The 22,387-nt window shown below is 34.4% G+C and overlaps 1 protein-coding gene across 11 annotated transcripts in view; it reads right to left on the bottom strand.

Moving 5' to 3' along the window:
• TENM4 (teneurin transmembrane protein 4) overlaps nucleotides 1-22,387 on the bottom strand; it is a 4,497,462-nt gene that overhangs the window by 794,320 nt on the left and 3,680,755 nt on the right. For 8 of the 11 annotated variants that reach the window (XM_044071318.1, XM_044071323.1, XM_044071314.1 and 5 more), the window contains one exon: nucleotides 14,780-14,806. The exons of the other annotated variants lie outside the window; for them this stretch is intronic. In XM_044071318.1, the coding sequence (XP_043927253.1) occupies nucleotides 14,780-14,806 (27 nt within the window). The remainder of the gene's footprint in view (nucleotides 1-14,779; nucleotides 14,807-22,387) is intronic. 11 annotated transcript variants of the gene reach the window in all.

The following is a 22,387-nucleotide window of genomic DNA, read 5'->3' on the forward strand; positions in this document are numbered from 1 at the left end:
TACTAAACGAGATCCAGAAAATCTTTAAACCCAAGTGATATTCCACAGCCAACTCTTTTGGTACAATCTCCAATACATTTTTATTACTTGGCTCCTGTCTGTAGAAAGTGCATTGACAAGACAATCAGTATTATGGCCTCCCTAAACTCCAATACTTATATAACATCCACACTGCTTTGAGAATTCCTTCAGTAATCTTTCCTATATAAATTAATCTTCTTTTACGATCCAGTTATAAATTAGATTCCTCTAAGAATAATAAACACAAGCACTTGTACAGAATTTCCATGTTTTGCTTATGTAACCTACATACTTTAGTTCTTCCTGTCTTAGATACTAATATTTTCCCTATGAAAAGAAAAACATCTCTGCCACTTCACAGGTAATATTAATCTTCAGCAGTGGGTTTTCTAATTTGCCTGCTTCAGGAGATAATTGTCTTAATGTGTACATTATTTCTCACTTTATTTATTTCAAGTCATTCTTAGTTCAGTTCGGCATTGCTTAAATGGCATGATAATTAACTGACCATAAACAAATGCAGAGCTTATGCTTAGAGCTCTGAAACATGAAATAATGGCAAAATTAATAATGTAAGGGGCCATACATTTTACAAAAGTACATGATGCAAATGTTCAGGTCAAAAAGAACTCCTACTTAACTTTCTCTCTCCCCCATCTCTGTACACATACACTCTCACACACACACACACACACACACACACACACACACACACACACACACACACACACACACACACACAGATATGCATACATAAAATACATCATTAATAAGTTGATGCTGAGTTACATCAACAGTAATTTCACTGATGCTGGAACTCTGACCTCAAATATTATTAAAAAAAAGAGTAAAACTATCACAGATGGAACCTTAGCTGCCTTTTGTGACTGGTAATACAAAAAAACAAACAAAACAAAATAAAAAAAAAAAAAACAAATGCACATATGCTCACCACTCCAATACACCACACCAAAGACCAGGATCCAAAAACATAATTTATTCTAGGTTAAGCACTTTCTTCCCCTAAAAGGGACTTCATCAGAACAATATCACAATTCAAACCCAGCCCTTTTATATACAGCTCATAAATAACTTAAACAATTAAACAATTAAACAATTGAGCCATTAAACCCTACTTAATAGTTAACACTTTATAAAAACCTATCCAAAATGCACTAAATATACAATAATCAAGCTCAATAAAAATGAACAATAAAAACATTCCTAACCCAAAATGTGTTTTAATTTTAATAAACAAGCAATATTTATACTTTCATTAATTCCTGGGTACTATGTGGCATTTAACCTAAGCTGCCACCTATGCTCACATACATCTAAATGTACACCCAAAACCCTACCCTGGGAATCTTTGATCACCTGCTACAAAACCATAAATTTAAACACATGATCCCTAAACTCATGAACCTGTCTAAATAATGCATTGGTCATTTTGTTATTTCTTATATCAAGCAAATGTTCACTAATCCTTTCTTTAAAATGACTACTGGTTTTTCCCACATAATATGTTGGACAATTTAAGCACTTAGCTAAGTAAACTACAATCTTACTATTACAATTGAAGTGTCTGTTTAAATAAATAACTTTACCATTCAAATTAAATTGATTCTTAGTTTCCAAAATATTTTTAAAACAGGCCCCCATCCCACACTTAAAGTTGCCACTGATCCTGAAATGGACCAGGGCATTGTGGAATACACTCGATTCCAAGACGTTCTTAAAGGACCTATCCTTTCGATAAACTTTCACAGGGGTCCTACCCAGCTTTTGAGCTATTTGGCAGTACAATTGTAAAATTTCCCAGTTGTGCTTAATGATGTTAACAACTGCTTTGGAATCCAGATTAAATGTAGTGATAAAGCTAAGCTTCATATTTGTACTATCTTTCCTATTAGCGTTTAAACTAACAGGCCCTAAGCCTGTATCATTGTTTTGGACCTAATTAGGTTTGTATATGCCATCACTTCGCATTTGTAGTGCTTCATTGGAGACTTCTTCCAATAGCTGTGGGGGTATCCTCTCTTCTTAAACATCTGGATAATGAAAGCCACCTCATCCTTAAACCTCTCCACATCACTGACCATTCTGGCAGCCCTAACTAATTGTCCTTTTACAATAGACTTTTTTTGGTGATAGGGATGCCAGCTATCAAAGTCTAAATAAGAATTAGAAAATGTAGGTTTTCTAAAAATTTCGGATGAAATCTTGTTTGCCAAATCAATAGCCAAATAAACATTTAAATAAGTGATAGATTCTTTACTATAACTAAATGTGTATTTTAAAAAATGCACTGTCTCATTAATGTACTGCAGGAATTCTTTTAACAATTCCTCAGCCCCTTTCCATATCAAAAAAATCTCATCCAAAAATCTAATATAATGGATAATCCTGGACTGAAAATTACTTTTAAAAACAAATTCTTGCTCCCAGAAGGACATCACCTAGTTTGCAAAAACAGGGGCACAAGTCACCTCCATTGCCACCCCCGTGGCCTGTTTAAAATATTGCCCTTCAAAAAATAAGTAGTTGTTCTTAAGTACTAGTTCTATTAAAACCAGAACTGTGTTGATCTGACCTTATTCATTTAGCTTGGTTTTACTCAATTGGGCCTTTAACCATGTCAATCCTATATCGTGGGGAATCAATGAAAACAGGTTACAAACATCAATTGCAACCAAATACATATCCTTGCTGACCTCTGTGGTATTCAATTTCTTCCAAAAATTCCATGAATCCTTACATATATATGGGAAAGAAACCAAACCTTTATGTCATTAAAGGTCCAAAATTTTTCTAATAAAAGATATCTTGGCTTGCTTCCCATCTACTATTTGCCTAAAACTAGGGTTTTTTTTAACCCTTTATGGATTTTGGGAATGTCAAAGACATTAGACACCATAGGATGGTCATTTTTAATATATTTATATTCATCTTCACTGATTTGATGCCGAAAGAACATATTCTCTAATGCAAAATCAGTAGTTCTATTCATAATATTAACCTCATTTAACAAACTTTCAACATAGCCCCCCTTCCATTAACAATGCATTCATACTATTTGAATAATCACCCTTATCCATCACTACCATTCCACTACCCTTATCGGGTTTCATAACAGGAATATTTTTGTCTATAGCTGTTTCAAACTACAATTCCTGCTCATTTTTACTTAAATTGTTCTTAGAATTGAACTTAGGCTGATTATATCATTTCCTAATATCGATTTCACACAATCTTTCAAAGACCCCAACAAGATTGTTATTTGGTGGATTAAATACACTGGGCTTTTTTAATGATACCTCAGAACTACTATGCAATTCATTCCCAAATAAAATTTTACAATTCAGTTTGCGTGCATATAACCTTACACCTATAAGGGTCTCAACCACATTGCCCCTTCTACTAGGGACAAATATTTAGACCCTTTGCCAGCAAATTTGCATGTTCAATGGTTAACTGCTTGCTTGAATAGTTGTAAATATTGAAGTCACCAGCTGTATGGATAGGTTTTAATAAAGTGATCCAATTTTTACTGTTAACTATTAAGTAGGGTTTAATGGTTCAGTTGTTTAATTGTTTAATTAAGTTATTTATGAGCTGTATATAAAAGGTCTGGGTTTGAATTGTGATATTGTTCTGATGCGGTAACCCAATACCCCCATCATCAGTTAAAGCTTTGACAAAAAACTGCTCCAGACCCCTGTCGACAATTGGTGTGTCCGCTAATGTTCAAAGCATAAATGCTTTCAGTACTTACGACCAGGCAGTCCTGTAAGGCCAATGTCATTAATTCCTCTGCCGAAAGTTGCAATTTCTCTGTGTTTTCGTTTTGGCCCCTTGCTGACTGTAATCCATTTCCCCATTCTCCAAAAAAATGGGACTGCTTCTGCTCCATACACCGCAACCGCTCAGAACGCCTTATGTCTCCTTCAATACGTGTGGACTGATTCGAATGCTGTTGCTGAAATGTCCTCGGGGGTGACATCACTTCCTCCTCGCTACACAACCACTGATTGAACTCCAGGTTACCACTGTCATGACGACTCGAGAAAAAAGGATACACCCTCTCTTTCTGGTACTCCGTTAGATCTCTCAAGCTTTTTACATTTCTGTAAAAAAATACTTCCACAAATACTGTCCAAAAAAAATACTTCCACAAATACTGTCCAAAAAAAATACTTCCACAAATACTGTCCACCTTGCTAAAAATATTGGTGTAATTGGTCTGATAGCGATCAAAAACCAGATCGCTTCTAATGAAGTTGTCTTCTAAACTTTTAGATAATTCTTCTAGTGCTTGTGTGTTTTATTTAATCAATTTCAAAAGTTCCAGACCAGTTTTACCAATTAATTCATGCAGCTCCTTTAACAAACTGGGGTTAGTATAAGCACCACTGGGATATTTCCATAGGCGCAAACCCTGCGGCACTTGTTGTAATTCCAAATTCCTTTGGAGATAAGCATTTTCAAGCTGCTGCAACTTTTTATAAGTAAACAAGTCTTTCTCAAATATGCCCAATCTCTCAACCAAACTCATGTTCTTCAGTTGACCACCAATATATCAGGAGCTGAATTCTCCCGGAAATTAAAACCATTTCTTTTCCAGGACATAAAATCCACTCCAACTTCACCAGTAAATCTCTCCCTTGTGTTGGAATTATCAAGGGATTGTGAAATCACCATATCCTGTGCTGACTGCCCAGGCTGCAATCCACATGTGGGCTGGGTTAAAGGAAGTCCAAAACTGCCAAAAATGTTGGCAATGCCACTTTGCTTGTCCACCTAGGACTTAATTTGGGTGGTGTGCACTGCTAACTGCTGATTAAGTTGTTGAAGCAAGTCCATAATATCTCCATTGGCTGTAGATCCCTCCATAGGCATGTGGAAAGACGGAACAAACTCAGGAACCAAAGAACAGCCAAACCAAACTTTGCTCACCACTCCAGTCCACCACACCAAAGACCAGGATCCAAAAACACAATTTATTCCAGGTTAAGCGCTTTTTCCCCTAAGTAGGACTTCATCAGAACAATATCACAATTCAAGCCCAGACCTTTTATATACAGCTCATAAATAACTTAATTAAACAATTAAACAACTGAACCATTAAACCCTACTTAACAGTTAACAATAAAAATTGGATCACTTTATTAAAACCTATCCAAAATGCACTAAATATACAATAATCAAGCTCAACAAAAACTAACAATAAAAACATTCCTAACCAAAAATACGTTTTAATTTTAATAAACAAGCACATATTTTGCTTGGGGAGGGTGAGACATTAACCAACACCCTCCCTCCATTGTGAGTTTTCCATCTTCATACCCCCTTTGCTTATATATTCTGCCTCCATGGTCATACAACTGCAACCATAAAGGAAAAACCATTAAAACAAGCAAAGTCATGATTACTCGGTACATCCTACACTTAATAAAGAGTGCATTTGATAGCACATGACAGTTAAAATAGCTGTCAACATGGTCTGCATTTGACTAACTGCCATGAAAGTATGTGTGTATGTATGCATATATTTATATATACACACACAAAAACATTTACATGCAAGCACGTGACTATACATACACACACACACACACACATATATATATATATATATATATATATATATATATATATATATATATATATATATATATATATATATAGATACAAACATACACACACACACACACACACACACACACACACACACACACTCGCTCACAAACACACACATACAACATACTAACCACGTGCATTGGATTAGAAATGACAATGTCACTTAATTGCAAACTGCATTTAACTGTATATATACACACACACACACACACACACATATATATATATATATATATATATATATATATATATATATATATATATATATATATATATACACACACACACACACACACACACACACAAAATGTGTAGTTAAAATAATATAAGGTGCATAATTTCGACAACAAAAATATTGACAAAAAAGTTATCTAAACTCGAGAAGTTTTCAAGATGGCTGCACACTGAGTAACAGCTTTTTTTTAGCTCCTAGTGTGAAAACCAAAACTCAGCAGAGAAGGCCAGTAGACTTGTGTTTATGGGTAAATTTCAGTAACTGGATAGTAAGTGCACTGCCTGGATGCCAGGAATAAAGAAATACAGAAGACCTGGAAAAAAATCAGCTACAAAAAGTGGGGAAGAAACACTGACTTGGGGAGAGTTCTGCAGCTGTTCAGCAAAAAGCAATGCAACCTTCATACATGGCTTCCAGTAACCTACAGGAAGATGTAAGACAACGGCATACACACATGGTTAAAATAAACAAACACTGATGGAGTATATCAACACAAAGTACAAAAGGCTGAAAACATGGAAGAAGCTTTAAACAGATATACAGATGAGATGATAAAGCTGAAAAAATCAGAGGTCAAAATAAAGAAAAGGCTGGCTGAATATGAGATTGCTCAAGAAGAGATTTTTCAAAAAATAATAAAATTAGGGGACAGAGCACAGAGTGAAAACCTGAGATTTTTCAGCTATACCAGAGAAGCTGGAAGGAACAAACTGCATGAATTTTATGAAAGCACAAATAAGTAGCTGGACTGGTATTTCACAGTAGGAGTTGTTAGTTGAAAGGGCACATCGTGTGTATGCTCCAAACCTGGCTATAAGAAGGCAACCTAGACCTTTAATATTAAAGATGCAATCCTACCAGTAGAAGGAGTTGATTCTGACAAAATTGTGGCAGAAGGGCTAAGTACTAAAAGTGGGAGACAGCAGAGTATTTGCAGGGAATGACTACTCATTGTACACCAGATAGAAAAGGAGCAAATTTATTATACTATTCAGGGAATGTCAAGATGCTGGTGTGAGATTCAAACTGCTGTACCCAGCTGTCTTCAAAGTATTCTTCCCTGGAGGGACAACATTTTTTGATGAATACATGCTAAAGAGGAAATATAAAAGTTTGTCCAACAAAAAGTAAGCTGAAAAACAGAAGGAAATTCTGCTTCTTGTTTTTCTGGTAATACAGATAACAGAGGGACTATACCTGTGAAACCTTTTCAAATTTCTGAACGGAAAAATGCTGGAGAGAAGGAAGGTAGCATAAGAGTTGACTAGAAGAATCCAGAGTATGCTGGAAATGAAGCAGAGACATGATTTCAGAGATGAACAGTAATGAAACCAGTAACTTAATATGGGATTGCAATGCAATAATTATATTTGTGAAATATGACAGAACAAGAAAATCAAATCTGGAAATATTGAACTTTTTCAGAGTTTGTTGGACTTGTGGGGGACTCTAAAGCATATGCCCTACTTTATGCCATTAATGTTTGGAAAAGTGCTTTGGGGAGGCCAACAGCAGGGAGAAAGTTAACTGTAAGTAAATATTTTTTCCTTAAATAGTACCAATTTTGTGGCATGTAGTTTTCCTTACGTGCTATAAAGTAATTTTTTCAGTTATTTTTAAGTATAATGGAAATTATAAACAGGTGCTGCTGTTCTTCTTTTCTTTTCTTTCTCCCTCCCCTCTCTCTCTTCTTGCTCCATTTTAAGAAATGTAGGCACTGGTATGTATAAAAAATAACCCTAATTAAAATGCATGATAAAAGAAAAATGAATGTGCTTTTTCTCATTTTACAATGTCTTTTTCTAGTAAATACATGTAAGCTCAGTAAAAATTCTGCAGCTGATCTTCATGTTTCATTGAAAACAATCTGATAAAGAGCAACTGTCTGCCTGGTTCTCACATCTCCACGGAGATAATCTGATAAAGAGAAACTGGCTACTGTCTGGTGGAGAGTGTTTGGCTGAGGAAAAAGACAAGAGTAATTGGCTAGGAGATAAAGTTCTCTGAAAACATTCAGGGGTTTCCCAAAGTAGATAATGTTCTCTGAAAGCATTCAGAGCCTTTCCCAAGCTAGTTAATGTTCTCTGAAAACATTCACGGGTTTTCCCAGCTGGGAGAGGTATAAATATAAGATAAAACCAATCAGCACTTAGTAGAAGCACAGGCTGTACCATGCATCTTACCATGGATGAACTTTCTTTTAGGTTAACTCAAGTCTATGAATGTGGCTGTCAGTTTGGGACTTTTGTTCCTATTAGGAGGGTAAAACTTCAATATTTGAAGGCGTACATAGTTTTGTGTGTTAGTATTTAATTAACAGGTATTAATAGGTTTTAGGGGGTATTGGGGCTGTGTTTGGAAACATTTTCTAAGATGTGACATAGGCTCAAATGTATAGGGCAAGAAACAACTGTATAAAAGTTCAACCTGCCAAAGAATGTATGCATGTAATGCAAAAGCTGGAACTAGACATTTTACAAAAAGGTGTTATACATAAAAGCTAAGAGTAATAACTTCTTTAATACAATTTTGCTTTCTTTAGCAATTTCTTTCAGCTTCTCCCATTAGGGGTCGCCTTAGCGGATCACCAGTCCACAGATCGATTGGCAGTGGAGTTTTTATGGTGGCAAGTTGACAGCCCAGAACCCAACCCTCAAAGAAGGAACATGCACAAAACACACACACACACACACACACACACACACACACACACACACCTACCTGCATGCCTTTAAAACTCACTTGACTGAAGGGAGGACATACAGACTCCACACAGAAGGTGCCCCAGGCGAGAATTAAACCAGAGAATCTCTTGCTGTGAGGCGACAATGCTAACCTCTGCACCACTGCAGCCAACTTCTAATGATGCTTTCTTTAATGTCTTTAAATGTAAATGACCTCACAGATAAATACAAACAAGAAAGAGTAGTGAACTATATCAAAAAATGTAACATGCAAATAGCTATGTTACGGGAGACACACTTAGAAAGAACTGAACATGTGAATTTGATAAAGAAAGCTTTTCAGGATGGTTACTCAGTGGAATACTTGGGACAAATGAAAAGAGGAGTATTTAAATTAATTGTAAGAAGAGCTCCAACAGTGACAGAAGAAGATAAAAAAAATAATAATGGCAGATTTGTAGTGCTAAGGGGCTACTGGCAAGGGAAGAGGATTACACTGGCATGTATTTATATTCCACCTAAAACTGCTGTAATGGAGCTTAAGAAAATTCTGGGAGAAATAATCAGTTTTTAGCAAGGAATATTACTTACAGGTGGAAAGTGGAATTTGGTTTGCAGCAGTGAAGATGTGTCAGGATCCAGAAGGAAAAATATAACAAAAGAGGGTAGATTTTTTGAAGAAATTTATGAAAATATTTGGCATGGAAGATGTGAATTCAGTAACAGGAGTTTGGAGTAAATTTACACACTTTTCTCCAAGATATAAAAACTGGGATAGGCTAGACAGAATTTACATTTCACAGGAGCATATGCATTTAATTGAAGGTCTTGATATCTACCCAATAAATATTTCAGATTATGCGCCTATCTGTTGAAAAGACAGGAATTTAAGGAATGGGTACTGGAGATTATTCAAGAGCTGTTAGAGAGGATATAAATTTCTTCTGAAAATATAGCTAGGGAGTGGGATAACATTATGATGGAGTTTAAAAATAGGGTGGAATTAAAAGAAAGGGAGCTATGGGTAAGAAGTAGCAAGAAATATTTAGAGGGATTGACAAATGTGAAAGTATTGCAGGATAGGGGGAATCTCACAGAACAAGATAAGGATCAACTGCATAATGCTAAACAGAAAATAAGGGATTACTTTGACAATATGCTTGAGTTTAGAATGACTGCTGTTAAGCAAATGTTTTTTTGATAATAACACTAGAGCACAAACACTTTTAGCACAATGACTCAGGCAAAAGAAAGTAGAAAGAGCTGTCACCAAACTTAGGGAGTCTATAGCAATGAAGATTACAAGAAAACCTGTACAGGTATTAGAAATGTTTTAGAAATTTTATGATAGTCTCTATAAAGTAGAGAAATATGAAAATCAAGAAAAGATACAAATGGAAATGTTTATGGAAGAATTAAATGTGCCAAGGTTAGGGATAGATGAGGCTCAATTATTAACAGTTGGGATAGGAGGAGATGAGATAAAAATTGTGATGTATAATCAATATACAGGAAAGTCCCCAGGAATAGATGGCATTCCTGTGGAAGTTTGGAAGCTAGGAGGAAAAAAATGGTAAAGATCTGGAAGGTTTTGTTTAACGATATCTTAGGAGGAGGAGAAGCACCACCATCCTGGAAGAAAGCAGTGGTAGCTGTAATACCTAAAGAATGTAACAATCCATCAGATTCAGCTTCATACAGGGCTGTTTCAATTTTAAATCATGATTATAAAGTGTCCATGTCTATGATGTCTTAAAGAATGACAAAAGTAATGCCAAAACTGATAGATATGGATCAATGTGGTTTTATGGAGGGGAGACAAACATTTGACTACATTAACAGAACACTGATGATCCAGAGGGAAGCAGAATGTAAGAAAATACCAATGTTGTTGGTGGGTCTTGATGCAGAGAAAGCATTTGACAGAGTAAGCAGGGCAATGGAAGCATTTGCATTTCCTGAAAAAATATATAAGGTTGATTAGGAGACTATATGAGGGATCAGAAGTGAAAATTAAAGTGGGTGGGGTCCACTCTGATAATTTTTGCTTGAGCAGGGGAACCAGGCAGGGAATGTCCTCTTTCCCCCCTCTATTATTTGCATTATATTTAGAACCACTGGCAAAGAAAATAAGGGACTCAGAAATTCAAGGATATAATTGTTATTGTAGTCAAGAAATGCTGGCTTTATTTGTAGATGGTATTATTTTGTACCTGATAAAACCAGAAAAAGACATTACAGTGTTGTGGAACATTTTGAGACAGTTTCAGATCTTTTTGGGATACAAAATTAATGAGATTAAAACAAAGGCAATAGCGGTAAATTATGCACCCACACATGAACTGGTTCAGGAATACCATATTTATGGGGACATGATAAAATGAAATATTTAGGAGTATGGATTAAAAATGATTCCAGTGTGGCAGCTAAGGATATGTGGGAAGAGACTAAACAAAAGATAATATAAAAACTGAGAAAATGGAAGCTTTGTTACATGGATATGGATAGCAACATACAAGCAGCTAAAAAGTTTTTAGTCCCTTTAATCTTATACAAAGGTCAGGCATATTTTTCTCAACCAGAGGAGAACTTGTGGGTAGCAAATAATAAAGAGCTGAAGTACTTTATCTGGGGGGGAAGGCTGCAAGAGTCAAGTGGGATAAGCTGATTCTTCCAGTAGAACAGGGAGGATTGGGATTACCTAATTTGAAGGGGTATTTAGAGCTACACAGTTAAGACTCCTATACATAGCACAAACAGTAAACTATAATTCAAAGTGGAAAGGGATGATGATGAAACAAGGGGGAAGCTCACGAAACAAGGAAGACTGGGATTTTGGGTGCAGGCCTTTGAGGAAAATAACAATAAGCATGCAGAATACTACATCCATAAAGTAGCAGAAAGTATAAGAACAAAACCAGCATGGGAATGGAGAAAGGAGATTCTGCCGATAAGGGATGACTGCAATTAGGGATACAGACAATAGGCAAGAGAGGGCTAGAATTTATTGGAGAAAACTGACAAAGAAACCAAGGCATTGGGAGCAAATAACTAGAGAGGGGAAGGATGACAGAATGGGAAGACGCCAAGAATTTATTTCGACTGCAGGTTAGAGATTGCCTTCCCTATTAGGGATTGATATCAGAGTATAGGTAAAGAGAAATAAATAAGGTGTCCCTAAACAAAAGACCAGCACTGGTAGAGTTTTTAATAGAATCTAGAACAGAAGCTGCCATTAAAAAAGGAATTAGTAGGCCATATAAAATATTGCACAATAAGAATCAATCAGAGGAAGTTAGAAAGGATTGGAAAGTGAGACTGGATAAGCAATGCACAAAGTAACAATGGGAGGATATATGTATGTCTCCCAAACATGCAACAAAATATAGAAGATTTAGGATTTTTAACTGGAAATGTTTACATAGACATTTTTATACCCCAAGCAGACTTCAGAGAATTTTTCCTCAGGTAGACAGTAAATGTTGGAGGTGTGAAGGGGAAGAAAGTGGTAATTGGGAGTATATTTTCTTGGAGTACAGTGAGTTGGCAGACTTTAAGGAATGTTGGGTGGGCAGATTGGTCTGACGAGGGAGATGATTTTTCTGAGCTATGAAACAGAATCAGAATTGCCTAGACATGGTAAGGCCTTGCTGTGTCTAATAAAGGTGGCTGCCAAAAAAGCAATTACTACAAAATGGAAATCAAAATCTAAACCAACTAAAGTGAAAGTAGGGAATATAGTGGCAGAGATAAAACAACTGGAATTGAGATCTTTAAAAAAGGGTAGCAGCAAACTACAAAGGAAAAAATGGGAATTGTGGGAATAATACATACAAGGGAGGAATGAGGCCTAAAAGGCAGCAGGACTTAAATGAGCTACATATGAGTGAGAAAGATTGGGTAGATTATAAGTGATGTATAATGTTTGAAATTGAGTGTGTGTCAGTATGGTTTATGATGTAAAATGCTTGCGACTAGGATTGCGTCAGTGTGGTTTGTTTTCATTTATATAAATGTATGATTGCCTGCGTAGTAAGTGATTTATTGAAGATTCTTGTTTAAAAAAAAGCAGGAACTAAATCATTTATGTAATACTGCTTAGGTTATATGATATATAGCAATATATGTGAAGTATAATGTTTGTTATGTTAATATAGTTTGATTACTTTTACATGAATGTAAATTTGCCTATGTCAGAAGTGATAATTCAATAAAGGTATTTGAAAAAAAAATATCTAAACTCAAAATTATCTAAACACATATTAACAAAATTTAACCAAATCCAAAATCAATGTTTTTGTAGGGGGTCAAGCCCAAACTATACCCCCAAATCCCTTGATAATTATACTTACCAAATCTAAGATTGCACAACAGTGAGGAAAGGACAGAGATGCTTCCCTAGTACAACTTCAATTTTGTAGATATTTTGTGTTTAGGTATTTTTGAGTTTAAATACTCTTCTCTCAATATTTTTTTCTGTCAATATTATATATTATATTATAGATAAATAGCTACACATAAACTCCCATGCACAGTGTCCTCTGATTTTGTCTTTTTATGTTGTCAAGTCCCATAAATGTTATTACTTTAAACACGCTGAAACCTGTTTTTTCATCTGCCAAATACTGTCCATCACATACTGCCTCATATTTGATATCCCATTTCCCCTCTGGACATCATATCAAGAGCTGACATAGCAACAGACCTCAGGACTCTGGAAAGTGGAACGTAGATAAATGATAAGCTTATCCAACTTTCATATCAGTTTGTACTTCTGTCTTGTTGCCAATGTCACAGTGGAACAAAAACTGATTTTGCTGCTCTTTCACAAGTTTCTAGCATATTAGCTTGCGATGTCTGAAGTTCTCATTAAAGTTGGTGAAAGCATATCTAGTGCATTGCATGCCTGTTATTTGTGTATGTCATACTTGTGTTATTTGTGTTTGTCATACTTACACAACATGTATACGATGTCCTGTTTATACATCCTATTGGATTCATTATTTTAACTAGGTTGTACCTGCAAAAGGGTTATACGGTTCAGTCCATCAAGTAGCCAGTTACTTAAATAAATAAAAAAGGAGCACAATGGGATACCGTCCACCATTTTGTAAAAATACATAAGCCACACATGCAGGCCTGACAATCATACCAGATTGAGATTTTGTTAATCAAGAACATTACTTGTGAATTAATCAAAGACAGCTTACATATCCTAAGTTATGTTTTACATTTCTAGCATATGCTGAATTCCTCATAGAAAGGGGCATCATGACACTTAAAAAGGGTGCATGTAGAAACTGCAAGTAAGTTGTGTATAGAATCCACGAGACACATGCACTATTAAAACTGGCAGGCATCGCCACTCCACTGAAGTGCACATTATTAATTCATAACTTTTTTGTACTACATTTTCTATATGATGCTGCAGTCTGCTGAAATTTATGTCTTTTTATAATGCTCCTCTTATGTGAGTAAGCAGTCAGGCTGCACGACTATACAGACTTTGGCCACCTGACAATGCTCTGCTCATTGTGGAAAATATGGGTGTGGCATTAGGTGTTTTATGGGAGCATTTCTCATTTATGAACTAGATGAAAATTATTCTAGTACACAAAACAGCCAAGAAGGTTAAAGTTTTTATCTAGTAATAATAAACAGTTGAGTTTCAACTGGGACTTTAAGACAAAAATATATTTTCAATCTCCAGTAAGAAACAGTTTTAAATCTCTTTGTATTAGTACCTCTACATCAAACTCCGTTCAAGAGTACCAGATGTGACACCATATTTCATAATTCATACGCAATATTTACAGTCATAAAAATGGTAAATATCCTGTATCATAGTCAGTAAACCTGACTGTATCTGTATCATTCACTCCTACCAACATCAATAGCATTAACAGATTTAATAAAAAGTATTACAACCCCACTTGTTCTACATTTGGCAGCATTCACACAGAATCTTCTGTTCAGACCCTTGATCACTTATATATCCGGTGCAAGTGACAAGGGAAAAGTGGTGCAGTGCAACTGCTGAGAAACAAACATGAAGAACTGATGGAGGGAATGAAAGCTTCAGATTCTGCTGTGATGCACATCATGTTAATAACAAAAGGTGTGTTAAAAACAGCATGTCACAGTGCGTTTTCTAAACACAAAGACAAATAAGAGACAAAAAAGGAACAGCAGCCCATACCTTTCACTACCTTATCCAGATAGTGAGCTTGGGAGATAAAAACAGGACATTTAAGGTAGGAATAAGTGTAGTTGTGTTTGAAAACAGACAGTACAGGATTATAAACAGTGCAGCCAATTTATAAGAAATCCAGTTATTTTACATTCATATGAAACAATCTCTTACTTCTCTGTCTGGGACAGAACTAAACTACCACAACATATTTTGGTACATTATAATAATGAATTAAAACTAAAGTGTTTACTCAAAAGATCAACCAGGCTGACAAGCAAGAGTTGGACTTCATATTCAGTGTACAAACAGAAAATGCAGTGGGTGGGAAATTTTCAGTAGTTTTTTTCTACTTTTGTTTCTTCTGCCCCCAAAGTAGCCTTCACAGAAACCTAGGGGCACACACTGTCTATTCATGTTCCTCACCTGTATGTACTTGGTTTTATGTCATTATCTGTGCTCCTCCAACTGCAGATGGGCAGAGTTCCTAGAAACATTTAGCAGAAGCCCATTTCCAGGCTCATTTATTTTTTTCTTTCTCCCTCTCCCTTTACTATTACCATTATGACACCTGGAAGATCATGTGACAATGCAGCAATACCTGGCTATCTGTAAAACTTGCTGAATATTCGGAAACGTCATTTTGTAGGAGACATGCACAATATTCCACTTGGAATGACAGCAGCATCTCTGAGAGGTACTTAATCCATGTCCCTTCTATCCCACTGATGTGTGTGTGTGTGTGTGTGTGTGTGTGTGTGGGGGGTGATGGGAATAAACTTCATTTATCTGCTATAAGGTGCTGACAAAGATCTTTGCACCCTGAACTGATAGCTACACTACTGCACATGTCTGAGTTTAACTCAGAGTTCATCATCTTGTATTCACTTAAGCATCCTAACTATGAATTCTTATGGTGAAAACCATGGTGTTGATACAGCATGACCCTTGTAGCGCTCCCAGTTTACTTGAGGCTACATCAATCTCATTAGATAAGATATGAGGGGGAAAAGCACAGTCAAACAACAGGTAGGGTTACTGGATCAGGAAACATCACCAAGGAAGGACAAGAAAATATGTATTAGAAAAACAAAACAAATATAATTAAAAATAATGGCTTTCAACAGCAGCAAAGCTTTAAGAATACCACTAATTACAAGCTTTTAGGCCTAAATGTTCTTGGACAAAGATTATTTTTAAAGCTATGGTGTACAGTGCAACACTTTGGGAATATCAGCTCAGTCAGAAGGACACAGCTGATGCATACAGTACAGCGGACAGGCTCCAAATTAAGCTGTAGGGAGAGAGAGACTTTACAACACAAAGGTCAAATATGATTTTTTTTTACCAAGACAGAAGTTGTGCCAAATCCTGCTGCCTTCACCAGATTCAGCACAAATGTCAAGAAAAGAAAAAAGAAGGGGGTGTGGCCAAGATGAGCACAGAGTAGCAGCTTTTCTTATCAGCTCTGTCTTTACGGAACTTTATTGATTGGAAATATTGATATAAACTTCCCTAATAATAGTTTTTTATTTTAATTAATTCTTTAAAATATATATTTGGGTAGTATATAAAAAAATTCAAGTAGATTTTAAGTTTTCCTGTCAAAGTTACACTTTGGAAGTACTATAGTAAAAGAACAGGATAAGCTTCACTAAATCTTCTCATCAAGAGACAATTATCAAAAAAGAACTACAGTCATTACTAACTACTATTCAGGAGCTAAATGTCAAAATAGACAAAATGGATATAAAAATTGACAATTTCAAAGAAAACTGTTCTCACCAAATGGACATTCTACATGAAGATTTACTGCAACAAAGGAAGCAGATTTCAGGAATGGAAACTGCATTAAGTGATATGGATAACAGAATTCAGGAAAGTGAACATAATGTTGAGTTCCTGTTAAAGCAAAATTATCTTCTTCAGACAAAGTTTGATGACCTTGAGAACAGGTCCCGTAGGAATAATGTGAGAATTTTTGGCTTACCGGATAACATAGAGGGAAATAATATGGAAAAGTTTTTATCTTCCTGGTTGCCTGAAGTACTTGAACTGCCGGAGGCTCTTTCACATGGTATTGAAATAGCCCATAGATCAATGGTGACATCTAAAAACACCAAGAGTAATTATACTAAATCTGTTATTGTAAAGTTCCTATCAGCCCATGAAAAGGAAATGTTACTAAAGACTGCGTGGGCAAAATCCCCAATCAAACTGAAGGACAATATTATACGCTTTGATAATGACTATTCTTCTTCAATATTATCAAAAAGGAAAATTTTCTTGCCTTTAGTCAGAGAACTAAAAAAGAATAAAATAAAAACCCATTTGCTTCTTCCTGCAAGACTGAAAATATTTTATCAAGATGATCAAGATGGTTTTAAAATTTTTGATGATCTAGACAATGCAATAACTTATATAAAATCTAATAACATACTGGAAAAAGTAGATGAAATGGAGTGGGCCAGTCCTAGTCTTAAAAGAAATGCTGAGAACAACACTTGGAAAACATTTGACCCTAAAAAAAATCAAAAGATGAATCATAACAAGTACATATTTGCACTTGATTCACTCAGTTGGGAAAATGAAACCGGACATCCAGGTGAGCTTTTGGTATTATATTTAATATAATGTAAATTGGTTAACTAAATAGTTGTTTATTTTATTTTGTAGAATAGTCGTTTGTTGGGATTTTTTTTCATTTGTACTATTTGTTTAAGATTAATTATCTTAATGTTTATTGGTTTGATTCCCATGGATGCAGTGATTTTCCCATCTCGGATATCTATGCTTCCGGATGTCTTGTAGTGGTGCTTATCATTAGAGGGCGTATTTGTTTATCTTGATTTTGGTTCTTATAATGGTTGGAAAACTTTTATTTGGTTATAATTGCTGTGTTTGTATTTTAGTTGATTTATGGTTAATTGTTTGATAAAGGAATCTTGTATGATGGCCTGATGTATAGTTGCCGAACTGCTGTGCTATTGATGGTACTTCTGACTCGGGATGTGAGTGGCAGTGTGGCTGGAGTAATGGTATGGCTTCGTTGTCGTTTCCGAGTTGTTGGTGTGTTTATTTGGAGGCTCTGGTTTGGTGCTCTAGCACTATAGAGACATTTGTGGTGTTGTTTGTGTTAATTGTATGTTTTGGTGCATGTGTGCTTTGGTCGGAGATTAACCGGAGAGTCTGGATGATAGTGTGGTGAAGCTTTGCTTGATAGCTGTCATTGCTTCGTGTTGTGTATGCAAGGTTTTTTTTTTCTTTCTCATCTCTCTCGGTAGAGAGGGAGTCTCGAGACATTGCCTTATATGTAGTTAAGTAATGCTTTACTTACTATTTCCCGCCGGAACTTTGAAAGCTTTATCTTCATGATGAGCTCGAGACTGTGGTATCCATTGCGGCTGGAAAGCTCAGAGCTTTCTTTAAACGTCATCATGAAGGCATCGGAAGTAAACTGATCTTCTGATCCTCACTGGGAAGCTACTGAATCAAATTTGTTTCCTCATACAGCACACGGAAAGAAGATATAACTAGATTACTACTTTCAACTTATTGTAAGACATTATATGCAATAATCTCTTAAATAAATAGGGATTATACTACACATGTAGCCTAAATACTTTTTCTGATCATCATATGTATTCTTGATCCTTATGTATTTATATACGAATAGTCTTGTCTTTCGGCTTTTCCCGGTTAGGGGTCGCCACAGCGGAACTCCAGTCCGCTAATGATTGGCAGTAGATTTTTAGTATTGGCTTGCTGGGCCTAACGCACAACCTTCAACAAAGGAATGCCCATTCATGCATGTCGTCACACAGAAGAAGCTCTAACTGAGAATCGAATGGGCAACGTCTAACTGTAAGGCAACAATGCTACCGCACCACCACCACATTATTTATAATATTTCTCATAAAATGTTTGCTTTATGTATGACAAGGGTGCCGATATCTTGATAATAAATACTAGTTGTGATTTGTGCATTTTTGGAAGATTTAATAACGCTACAAGCTGTTTATATACTTGTGTTACATGTACATTTTTTATAAATATTGACTTGCAGAGAAAATATTCATGAAGCATTTAACAAAATGTTAAATGTATAGATGTATATAACAGGTTATCTCAGCTATTTTATGAATGCATTTGTGTAATAGGCTAATAAGGATGTACCACATAGGCAACAATAATATTGCAAGAACAGGTGCATTAAAAGTAGTTAGATCTATTTATCATTAGAAAATGTGAAATTTTCATCTTTTGTTTTGTTAATGAAATAGCTTTTCAAAATTCAAAGATAGTATAAGCTATAATTGAATATATATTTAAATAAGGCTTTTATATAGTATACAGGAGCTATTTAAGCACCTTGCTTCTTTGAACTAATATGACCTTTTCACTAGTTTTCAGTATGGTGATGGACCCTTTGAGGTAACTCAAATTAATGTAATGAATGGACGATCAGACTTTTAAGGTTTATTAGTCACTCTTCTATGAGAGACTGCACCGGGGTGTTTGGTTAAAAGAAAACTAGCAGGATGTTGTTTGTTTTACTTCTTGATGAGTAATCACTATATTTTGGTTTCTGGCAAAGAAATGCAGTGTTCATTTCTTTCAGAACAATCAGTATGTTAGTTGATTGTTAGTAAAATCACTTTTATTAGCATCTTATTTATTAACTGCCAATGTCAGTGGTTATTGAAGGCCCTTAGGTGATTCATTTACAACTATGTTCCATTTAGCTGATCACCTATGGCAGTACTATATATAACACTTCAGCTTTTATTAACCATATTTCAGTAATAAAAGAATGTCAATAGTCTCTTTTTAAGGTTCTTATCAAATGTGATTACTTTAAAACAGAAGAGTGAACTAATAGTTCATAGTAGTTCTTAATAACCTAACTAATTTAAGAAAATTCTGTACTTTATTCCTAAGATGTAGCTGTCATCAATTTACTAATTGACACAACATTATATATATATATTTGGTTCATACAAAAAATTGTTTATGATATTGATGAGAAGCCTTATTTTTATAGTTATGACTATAGACATTTAGGCAGGTGCTGCTTTTGATAGGAGGTCGATTTGAGTGATTGATGTAATTCGAGTTAGGAGTTTTAAACTCCAGAGGGGTTCGGGTTGGTTATTTTGTTTCATGTTTATGTTATAAATATTTTCTAATACTTTTCAAACATTCATATCTTATGTAGTAGGAAATAACCTTAATTTTAAGAATATGATAATCTTACACTGTTTGTTCTCATGATCATAATAGTATTCCTATTAGATATATTCTTGTGTATTTCTTAGATGAGTATGTTTATATTTACATAATTTAATTTTCAATGACAACACTAAAAGGTATATCAGTTAACATTAATGGTTTAAATAATCCTAATAAAAGGAGGAATTTAACTAGATATCTTAAGTTACATAAATCCCAGTTAGTATTTTTACAAGAAACTCACTTAATAACAGAGGATATATTCAGACTTGAATCTAAAACATATAAGATTTTAGTGAGTTCTGAACATACTAAGAAAAATATAGGAGTAGCTATCCTATGGAACAGCATAATGCATTTTCCTAAAATAATAGATACATATAAGGATAATAAAGAAATGTTTTGTGCAGTCACTATAGAAATAAACAGTAACATTTTCACATTGATTAACATATATTGGATCCCATGGATAGGGATAAACACAGTGAAACAACATCTAGATCAAATTGTACTATTCTCTAAAGGGAACATTATTTTGGCAGGATATTTCAATTGTATTCTAGATTACAAAGACTCTAGTACTAATGGGAAGAGAAGAATATCTACATTATCTAAATTATTAAAAGACTTTTCAGATACTTATTTTTTGAAAGATATAAATTATTTTGCAGATACTACTAAACAAATCAGCAGTGATTTCATGTCCTTTATCAGATCATAATTCTATAATTTTTGAAGTGGTAGTCAATCCAAATTTTAATATTCATATAAAAAGGATCCCAGCTTATATCACAAAATTAAAAGATTTTAATGATTTCATTTCTACAGAAGTACAGAATTTTTTAGAACTTAACAATACTAATGATATATTAGAAAATTACATATGGGATGCCCTTAAAGCGTATCTATATGGTAGGATATTGAACTGGTACAACAAAAAAAAGAAAGCTTGGGATAAGGAGCTGCAAGATATACAATGTAAATTAGACACTTTAAAACTTAGTAATATGGGTGATAAAGATATATCAGATAAAAGAAAATAAATAAATATGTTAAATAATAAATATCTAGAAATATTAAAACATAAAACTATGATCAATATAGAAAAATTCAAGTTTCTAAATTTCTCTTCTAACCCTAAATCCTTAAAAATCCTTGCTAATAAAATGAAAAGATTAAATAGATTTAATCATATTAATGAAATATTCTCCCCTAAAAAAGGAAAAATTGTATTGGAAATTCATAATATATTAACTGAATTTAGAGAGTTTTTTATAAACATCAACCAAACTACCGAAATTAACTCTAAAGAGGAAATAAAAACATTTATTAATAAATACACTAAAACAAGACTTTCACAGGAACAAGGGATTTCTATTGATAAACAAATATCTTTCAAAGAACTTCAAACTCGCATTACTAAATTAAAGCAAAATAAAGCACCAGGTAATGACAGCATCATTCCTGAAATTTACAAATTACTACCTATAAATGCTCTAAAATTGCTTTATAAAGTATTTAATCTTGTTCAGGACAAAAACATAATTCCACCTTCTTGGAAATACACTTTTATTTCTCCTATTTTAAAATCTAACAAAGATCCCTCTAAGTGTACCTCGTATAGACCCATCTCCCTATTAAACACTGATTACAAAATATTTATGCCCATTTATGCAGAAAGGCTTAAAACACTTTTACCCAAATTAGTTGATAGTGATCAAACTGGGTTTATAATAAAGAGAACTTCATATGATAACATTAAAAGAATATTAACTTTAATTGATTCGGTGAAAAATCTTAAAACAAATTTAACCCTAGTTAGTTTAGATATAAATTGTGCTTTCGACTCAGTTACATGGGGATATCTGTTCACTCTATTAAAGGAATTAAATTTCTCCAATAATTTTATCAATCTTATCACTCTGTTATATGAAGGTAGCCAAGCTTATGTTAAAATTGGTACTAGTATATCTCAAAATATACCAATAGTAAAAGGTACTAAGCAAGGGTGTCCTTTATCCTCTCTATTATTTTCATTAGTTAAGGAACCATGGGCAAATTTAATAAGACATGATACAGATATTGAAGGATACAAACTAAACCCCACTATATCATCTACAATACAAATGTTTGCAGATAACATATTGATTACTCTTGGGAGTAGAAGGGAATCTATACAAAAACTTTTTAAAAACATGGAATATTTTCAAAAAAATTCCGGCCTTACTTTTAATAACAATAAAACACAAATTCTTTTAACAGGTTCAAAAAATACAATATACCTAATGAATATATAGCTCAGTCTCAACAAATAGCATATTTAGGTATAATTATTACTAACAATATTAACGATACCACTCAAATAAATTATAATAAAAGTCTATT

Source organism: Protopterus annectens, chromosome 5.part0 (genome assembly GCF_019279795.1).
Source record: "Protopterus annectens isolate FY-2018-M chromosome 5.part0, PAN1.0, whole genome shotgun sequence".
NCBI classification, from domain to species: Eukaryota; Metazoa; Chordata; order Ceratodontiformes; family Protopteridae; genus Protopterus; species Protopterus annectens.